The sequence below is a fragment of the Mandrillus leucophaeus genome, unplaced genomic scaffold (genome assembly GCF_000951045.1).
Source record: "Mandrillus leucophaeus isolate KB7577 unplaced genomic scaffold, Mleu.le_1.0 Scaffold157, whole genome shotgun sequence".
Lineage (NCBI taxonomy): Eukaryota > Metazoa > Chordata > Mammalia > Primates > Cercopithecidae > Mandrillus > Mandrillus leucophaeus.
Window position 1 is genome coordinate 5,367,006 of NW_012101554.1, and position 9,433 is coordinate 5,376,438.

A 9,433-nucleotide genomic window follows, 5' to 3' on the forward strand; every position below is an offset into this window, starting at 1 on the left:
TTGCCCAGGCTGGAGTGCAATGGCACGATCTCAGCTCACTGCAACCTCTGCCTCCCAGATTCAAGTGATTCTCCCGCCTCAGCCTCCCAAGTAGCTGGGACTACAGGTGCACATCACCACGGCCAGCTAATTTTTGTGTTTTTAGTAGAGACAGGGTTTCACCATGTTGCCCAGGCTAGTGTCAAACTCTGGGGCTCAAGGGATCCTCCTGCCTTGACTTCCCAAAGTGCTGGGGTTACAGGGATGAGCCAATGTGCCCGGCTGACTTAGATTTTAAATCCAAATGTCTAAACATCGTGATTTTTAAGATGTAATCCTATAACTATATATTACTTTAACTTGAAATTAGGTATTTGGTGGGTTATTTTGACAAAATGTTATTCTGTCTATATCTGTATATTCGCCTGTTGTGTTTGGGATGAGGGAAGACAGTAAACTTGTTTTCTTTTTTAGATATAAAGTCATGAAGAACTGGGGAGTTATAGGTGGAATTGCTGCTGCTCTTGCAGCAGGAATATATGTTATTTGGGGTCCCATTACAGAAAGAAAGAAGCGTAGAAAAGGTAAGAATGAGAACACTGCATTATGGTCTGTAGACTTGACCCAGATCCCTGTTATCTGAAAACAGTACAAAGAAGGTTGGGAGGTTGGTCGTATTTGTTCTCTGTATCTTTAAAATTAGGACTTCAGGTTTTGAAACAGTACTTTTACCATTAGTTGTTATTTGATACCCTGTAGTAAAAAGATTTCTATTTCAGCCCCTCTCCAGACTGGAGTTTGAGGCATGCTTTGTAATGAAAAATGTCAAGCGGCATAATTGTCTAAGAAGTGTTCTCATTAATATGGCAATTACAGTTTTCAGTGGTACAAACTGACCAATTACATCATACATTTGTGTTCTCTCAGACTAGCTTGCTAATAACTGGTAAAAATTTCAAGTTAGTGCCTTCATTACTAAAAAACTATTTTCTTATTTTTTTTAAATGCTCCCTTTTGAAAGTGTTGCACTATGTAACATTGATTAAAATTCAGCAAAGAAAGAAAAGAATGTGGCGAAATTTGATCATTGTTAAATCTGGGGACAGTTATAATTGAGGTTTATTATACATTCTCCCTCCTTTTGTGTGTCTTTGAGAACTTTGAGAATAAGAAGTTTTTTAAAACGATTGCTAGCAGAAGAGAGAAGTATATTCAATTTTGTTGATCTCTGCAGAAAGACTGATCAGAATTGGTATAGTGGAGTCTTTCCCAGTGATTGTTAAGATAAGAACAGAATCATTGTCCTGGGGAAGTAACAACAGAACAATTGTTTTCTTCTGTTCTCAGAAACATTGCTTTCTGGTTAAAGAAGAAAGAGAGCATGTAGGGGAGAATGAGGAAGAGAAAAAGACAGGAGATGGTTACTAAGTGTTTTGTACATTTAGGAAGAACCAAGCTGTGCTGGATACCATGATAGGTTTCAAAAATAACACACAAAGGGGACCTTTCCTTCTGTGCTTACAGTCTGTGGAGCAGTACTAGAACCAAGCCTTGGCCCAGATCTCTGTGGATAAGGATCTTCTTGGATCGGGATTCCAAATTTAAGGCCACAGCGTAGGAACTCTGGGTCCCAAATGGGAGAGAAATGGATCAAATATGATATGCTGTTCTCTTCTTCCCCCTGCTTTTTTTTAGGGCTCGTGCCTGGCCTTGTTAATTTAGGGAACACCTGCTTCATGAACTCCCTGCTTCAAGGCCTGTCTGCCTGTCCTGCTTTCATCAGGTGGCTGGAAGAGTTCACCTCCCAGTACACCAGGGATCAGAAGGAGCCCCCCTCACACCAGTATTTATCCTTAACACTGTTGCACCTTCTGAAAGGTATCTAGATGGGAATTTCAAGGGGATTATGTACCTTTTCAAAGAAGTCCAGATGACAGGCAAAGAGTTAATAGCCTTATTGTAGGAAAAAATCATATAGATCATTATGAATAAAAAACACCAACAGCCCAGTAGATACAAACAGGTATTTTTTAAAAATCAAAGATGGAGGCTGAGTGCAGTGGTTCATGCCTGTAATCCCAGCAGTTTGGGAGGCCAAGGCAGGTGGATCACGAGGTCAGGAGTTCGAGACCAGCCTGACCAACATGGAGAAACCCCGTCTCTACTAAAAACACAAAAAATATTATCCGGGCGTGGTGGTGCGTGCCTGTAATCCCAGCTACTCAGGAGGCTGAGGCAGAAGAATCACTTGAACCCAGGAGGTGGAGGTTACAGTGAGCCGAGATCACACCATTGCACTCCAGCCTGAGCAACAAGAGTGAAACTCCATATCAAAAAAAAAAAAAAATCAAAGATGGAACCATAAATTGTCAAGTTAATAACAGCATTTTAAGGAAGGAAAGAAATCCACTGCCACATAAGAAGTATTGTAAGAAGTATTCTGATTTCAAAAACATTTAAAAAAAAAAAGTCCATTAGCCTAGGTTATTCACAAAAGAAGTAATACAAATTGCTAAAAAACTCAAATGTTCAACTTGACCATTATCAAAGAAGTATAAATAAAATAAAAATGCTACTTTTTGCCTGTCAGCAAAGATTAAAAAACAAATTTGCAGCCCTGTCCAGCTGTTGGACAATACATCCATACACCGCTGAGAGGGGTGTAACTTAGTGCAACTTTTCTGGAAAGCAGTTTGGAACTACACAATAATAGCTTGCGAAGTATTCAGTACTATTTGACCCAGTAATTCTGTGTCTGGGAGTCTGCCTTATGAAAATGGCTAGAAACGTAGATTGTGACTTAACTAGCCTGAAAAATGGAGTCTAAAAGCAACCAAGTTTAGGAATGACTGAATGGTGGCCCCCAACTTGGAGAGTCACAATATACACTGGCTTGGTAAAGGTTTTCAGAAATAACCTACCCAACTTCTTTGTTTGTTTGTTTGTTTGTTTGAGACAGAGTCTCACCTTGTTGCCCAGCTTGTTGCAGTGGTACGATCTCAGCTCACTGCAACCTTCACCTCTCGAGTTCAAGTGATTCTCCTGCTTCAGCCTCCCTAGTAGCTGGGATTACAGCCGCATGCCACCACGCCCGGCTAATTTTTGTATTTTTAGTAGAGACAGGGTTTGCCATGTTATCCAGGCTGGTCTTGAACTCCTGACCTCAAATGATCTGCCTGCCTCAGCCCAAAGTGCTGGGATTACAGGCGTGAGCCACCGCACCCAGCCCAACTTCATTTTTAAACCAACTTTTTTGACTGTAGAACTGTTTTGTTTTCTTCATAAAATCTGCTGACGTTCCATGGGTATTATACAGAGTGCAATGTATGCACAGAGATCTCCAACATCTAATTATTATGGCAAAAAGGGGAAAGAATGTAGTTATCAAACAGGATGATTAAGCAATCACTTAATGCCATACTACTATGTACATACCCGATCTCATCAGACCTCAGAAGCTAAGCAGGGTAGGGCTTGGCTAGCACTTAGATGGGAAAATGATTAAGTAATCGATGGCATACAGCCATTAAGAATCACTTTTATGAAATTTTTTAAAAATTTGGGTGAGGGCATAGGCTGTAATATTAAAGAGCAGCATACAAAATACAATTTGACTTCATCAAGGTAGGAACTTCCACAGATAAAGGCTGGACTGAAAAATGCTGAAATATTAGCCATTTTGGTATTGTGCAGTCATTGGTACTTTTAAAATCGTTTTGGAAAACTACTTCTACTTTTAACAATAAGCATATATTGCTGTCACTGTAAGGAGAAAATTGGGTTTAAAAAACATTCAGCTAAATCGTGCTTCACTGAGGTGTTTTCCTATGTGAGCTCTGCTTGACACAGAAATCTTTATGAAGCAAGTGTACTTTTCTGTAGAAGAGGCGACTTGAGAATAATTTCTTTTACTATCCTGTTTTTTTAGCCCATTCCTGGTTTAGAGAAAAAAAAAAAAAAGTGCAACTCGCTGCCAGCGTTCATCTAATTTTACGTAAACATGCTCTTTGAGGCCAAAGCAAGTCTGACGGATTTTAAACGTGAAAATAGAAAAACTGTTCTTGGAGTTCTTTCTTTTCTTTTTTTTTTTTTATGTTTGAGACGGAGTCTCGCCTTGTCGCTCAGGCTGGAGTGCAGTGGTGGGATTTCGGCTCATTGCAACCTCCGCCTCCCAGGTTCAAGCAATTCTTCTGCCTCAGCCTCCCAAGTAACTGGGATTATAGGCACTTCCCACCACGCCCAGCTAGTTTTTGTATTTTTAGTAGAGACAGGGTTTTATCAGGCTGCTCTCAAACTCCTGACCTCAAGTGATGCACCTGCCTTAGCCTCCCAAAGTGTTTGGATTACAGGCATGAGCTAAAATGCTTGGCCTTTTTAAATTTTTTTAAAAAATAGAGATGGGGTCTTGCTATGTTGACCAGGCTGGTCTCGAACTCCTGACCTCAAGTGATCCTCCCATCTTGGTCTCCCGAAGTGCTGGGATTACAGGGGTGAGCCAGCACACCCAGCCATGTTCTTGGGAGTTATTTCTAAATAGAACTTGTCTCTAATCCTAATGTAACAGAAATGTATATGATGTTACATCATATACAACAGAAATGTATATGATGTTACATCATATACAACAGAAATGTATATGATGTTACATTAGGATTAGAGACAGGAATATTCTTGGGGCAAATAGGAAATGGGTTAAAAGCACCACTCCAAAGATTATGTGAAAGCTGAAATGTCCACGTGAATTATCCTAACCCTGGCCTGTCAGCACTGCCCTTATCGTTCACATGGGACCCAGTACTGGGAGCCAGAGCCATCCTTGGGCTGCTGTCCCAGAATGTCTGCTCATTTCTCTGCTTCTGCTTTCCAATGTCTCTTACTTTGATTTTTTAGAAAAAAAAAATTTTTTTTGAGACAGGGTTCTACTCTGTCAACCCAGGCTGGAGTGCAGTGGCGCAACCTCCGCTCACTGGAGCCTCTGCCTCCCAGGCCCAAAACAATCCTCCCACCTCCATTTCCTAAGTAGCTGGGACTGCAGGCACATGCCACCATTCCTGGCTAATTTTTTTATTTTTAGTAGAGACAGGGTTTTGATTTGTTGCCCAGGCTGGTCTCGAACTCCTAAACTCAAGCAGTCTGCCCACCTTGGCCTCCCAGAGTGCTGGGATTGCAGGCATGAACCACCATGCCTGGCCTATAAATAATTTTTTAATTATACAAGTAATGCATGAATCAGTTCTCTTTGTAAAAAATTAAAGCATTACAGAGAAGGCCAGAGTCCCCTTTATCAATACGCCAACCCTGCTCCCCTCTACCTTTCCCAAAAGGAAACTATAGGTGGGTCCTTCCAGACCTTTTTCTGTGCATTTAAATACATTTCTGTGCATCCATAGAAATGATATATTGTGGGGTTTTTTGGTGTTTGATTTTTTGTTTTTTTGGAGACAGGGTCTCACCCAAGCTGAAGTGCAATGGTGCAGTCTCAGCTCACCGCACTTCAGCCTCCTGGGCTCAAGCTATCCTCCCACCCCAGCTTCCTGAGTAGCTGGGACTACAGGTGCGTGCTGCCACACCCGGCTAATTTTTGTATTTTTAGTAGAGACAGGGTTTCATCATGTTGCCTAGGCTGGTCTTGAACTCCTGGGCTCAGGTGATCCGCCCGCCTCAGCCTCCCAAAGTGCTGGGATTACAGGCATGAGCCACCGCACCTGGCTTGTATATTGTTTTGTTTTGTTTTGTTTGTGATTTACATGGCCAAATATAATAAGCATTAGAGAAGTGTCCATTTTAGTACATGTAGTTCTACCTCCTTCACTTTTTTTTTTTTTGAGTGTATTGGTCTTATAGTTTGTCTTCTGTGAATTGCTTGTTTATATCCTTTGCCTACTTTTTAAAATCATGGCAAAATATCCCTAACATAAAATTTACCATTTTCAGCGTATAGTTCAGTAGATTAAGTACAGCCACATTGTTGTGCAGCAGTCACCCCCATCCCTCTCTAGAACTCTTCATCATCCCGTACTGAAACTATACCCATGAAACAGTAACTCCCATTCTCCCCTCCCCCTAGCCCTTGGTAACCACTGCCCTACCTTCTCTTTCTTTAAATTTGACTCAGACCTCATTAAGTCATGAGTTTCCTCATATTTATAAGATGTACCTCATTAAGTGGACTCATATAATATTCACCCTTTTGTAACTGGCTTATTTCACTTAATATCTTCAGGGTTCATCCATGTTATACCACATATCAGAATTTCATTCCTTTTTAAGGCTGAAAATATTCTTTTTTTTCTTTTAAGGCGAAGTCTCATTCTGTCACCCAGGCTGGAGGGCAGTGGCGCCATCTTAGCTCACTGCCACTTCCACCTCCCAGATTCAAGTGATTCTCCTGCTTCAGCCTCCCAAGTAGCTGGGATTACAGGCGTGCACCACCACACCTGGCTAATTTTTTGTATTTTTAGTAGAGACGGGGTTTTACCACGTTGGCCAGGCTGATCTCGAACTCCTGACCTCAAGTGACCTGCCCACCTCGGCCTCCCAAAGTTCTGGGATTACAGGCATGAGCCACTACACCTGGCCTAGGCTGAATAATATTCTGTTGCATGTGTATGCAGCATTTTGTTTGTCCCTCTGTCAGTCCGTGGACATTTGGCTTATTTTCATTCTTTGGCTATCATGAATAATGTTGCTGTGAACATTAGTGTCCAAATGCCCTGCTTTCAATTATTTTCTGTAAACACTCAGAAGTAGAATTGCTGGATCAAATGGTAATTCTGTTTAATTTTTTGAGGAGCCTCTCTGCTGTTTTCCACAGATGGTGCATGATTTTAGAATTTTACCAGCAATGTGCAAAAGTTCCAATTTCTCCTCACCAACACATACTATTTTCTATTTTCATTGATAGTAGCCATCCTAACGGTATGGTATCGTTTTAATTTGCATTTCCCTAATAATAAGTTACATTGAGCATCTTTTCATTTGCTTATTGGCCATTTTGCCTGTCTTTTTTGGAGAAATGTCAGTTCAAGTTCTTTGCCCATTTTTGAACTGGATTGTTTGGGTTTTTTTTTTTGTTTTTTTTTTTTTGAGAAGTCGCTCTGTTGCCAGGCTGAATTGCAGTGGCGTGATCTCAGCTCACTGCAACCTCTGCCTCCCAGGTTCCAAGCGATTCTCCTGCCTCAGCCTCCCAAATAGCTGGGACTACAGGTGCACACCACCACGCCCAACTAATTTTTGTATTTTTAGTAGAGACGGGGTTTTACCATGTTGGCCAGGATGGTCTCGATCTCTTGACCTCGTGATCTGCCCACATCAGGCTCCCAAAGTGCTGGGATTACAGGTGTGAGCCGCCATGCCTGGCCTTGTTTGTTTTATTGTTGTTGTTGTTGAGTTTTAGAAGTTCTGAGTTTATATATTCTGGGTATTAATGCCTTATCAGATGTGATTTGCAAACCTTGGTCATTTTTTTTTTTTTCCTTCTTTGGTACAGAGTCTCGCTCTGTTGCCCAGACTGAAGTGCAGTGGTGCAATCTCGGCTCACTGCAACCTCTGCCTCCAGGGTTCAAGTGATCCTCCTGCCTCAGCCCCCCGAGTATTTGGGGCTACGGGTGTGCACCCATCATCCCTGGCTAATTTTTGGGTGTCTGTTGTTGTTGTTTTTAATAGAGTTGATGGTTCACCATGTTGGCCAGGCTGGTCTTGAACTGAACTGAAGTGATTAACCGCCTCGGCCTCCCAAAGTGCTGGGATTACAGGCTCCACTGTGCCTGGCCTCATTCACTTTTATAGCTGCATAGTTTCCATAATGTCAACACACCCCAGTTTGTTTGGCCATTTGTCTCCAGCTCTTTGTCATGATAAGCAGGCTATCATGTGAGCATCCTTATACATGTCCCTTTGTGAACCTAAGCATGCATTTCTGTAGGGAAAAAAATTGCTGGATTGAAAAAGTAAAATTGCTGGGTTGTACGATATGAAAATGTTAGTAGATACTGCCAAATTGCCCTGTAGTATTTTAGACAAAACTGGGTTAAAAGAGGCATTAAAATTTTCCTTTGGGAGGTGGTGGGTTGGGGGAGCTAACAGAAGGGCTGCCCGAGGGGTATGGGAGAAAGGTGTGGTTCCTTTCCCAACCCTGCTCTCTTTGTCCTGGGAGGGAAAGGGCTAGCCCCAGGGTATATACACACTGATGCAGAAGCCTGGGCTTTATTATTATTTTTTTTTTAAGTGAAAGCAAGTTTATTAAGAAAGTAAAGGAATGAAAGAATGGCTACTCCATAGGCAGAGCAGCCCAGAAGTCTGGGCTTTAAAGGAATCTTTCAAGGCCGTTGATGGCAAATCAGAAAGAAGAAACAGGCTGACCTACTGTATGTTGGGAGTCACTGAACTTCCAGAAACTGCACTGAGAGGCAGGCTTCTACATTTTTTTCTCTCACACTCCAGCAGTACTGGTCTAGTGTAACATGCGATGGGAAGGAGGGTGGCCAAGATCAGGAGTCTGCACCTGATGGACCATGGGCCAAATCCAGCCCGCCACCTGTTTTTGTCAATAAAGTTTTATTGGAACACAGTCATGTCCATTTGTTTAGATATTGCCTATGTCAACCTAAAATAATCAAAGGGTTCGAGATCCAGGTACAAGGGTTTATTCAAACGCAAAGTGTGAAGGTGGCTGTCTGGGGACACATAAATAACAGGAAATGGTGATCAGTGCTCCCAGTGTGGGGAAAAGCGGGGATCATTTATGTAGACAAAAACGGAAGTACTGAACAGAATTATAACTTTTTCCATACAATGGCTAACATATAGATGTAAGATTTGATTGGCTACTATGGATTACACTCTTAGGGCATTGCCTACCATTCCGTTGTAAAGAGGTAATAATCACAAGGGTCTCTATCTCCAGTGCCATTCAGCCTAGGTTTGAGTGAAGAACAGGGAGTCTGGTTAATTTGTAACATCTCAACACAAAGGTCAGGAAGCAGCGGCCATGCGCCAGAGAAGAAAAGCAGCTGTGTTACTTGACTGTTTCCAGCACTCTTCTCCTTGGCATAATACATTTAGAAGGTCCTGAAATGTTATTTTCTTTTTACATCTATGACTGCTTTTGTGCTGCAATGGCAGAGTTGAGTAGTTGCAACAGAGACCATGTGGTCCACAAAACCTAAAATGTGGCCAGGCACAGGAACTCACACCTGTAATCCCAGCATGTTGCGAGGCCAAGGTGGGCAAATCACTTCACCCCAGAAATTCAAGACCAGCCTGGGCAACATGGTGAAACTCTGTCAGTACAAAAAATACAAAAATTAGCTGAGCACGAAGGCATGTGCCTGTAGTCCCAGCTGTTCAGAAGGCTGAGTTGGGAGGATTGCTTGGGCCCAGGAGGTCAAGGCTGCAGTGAGCCGAGATCACACCACTGCACCCTAGCCTGACAGAATAAGACCCTGTCTCAAAA

General features: G+C 42.2%; 1 protein-coding gene across 1 annotated transcript in view; it reads left to right on the forward strand.

The window, feature by feature from the left end:
* Nucleotides 1-9,433, forward strand: part of USP30 (ubiquitin specific peptidase 30) — a 33,802-nt gene that overhangs the window by 2,839 nt on the left and 21,530 nt on the right. Inside the window, exons 2-3 of the mRNA XM_011975585.1 lie at nucleotides 454-563; nucleotides 1,675-1,857. Coding sequence (XP_011830975.1) covers nucleotides 454-563; nucleotides 1,675-1,857 — 293 coding nt within the window. The remainder of the gene's footprint in view (nucleotides 1-453; nucleotides 564-1,674; nucleotides 1,858-9,433) is intronic.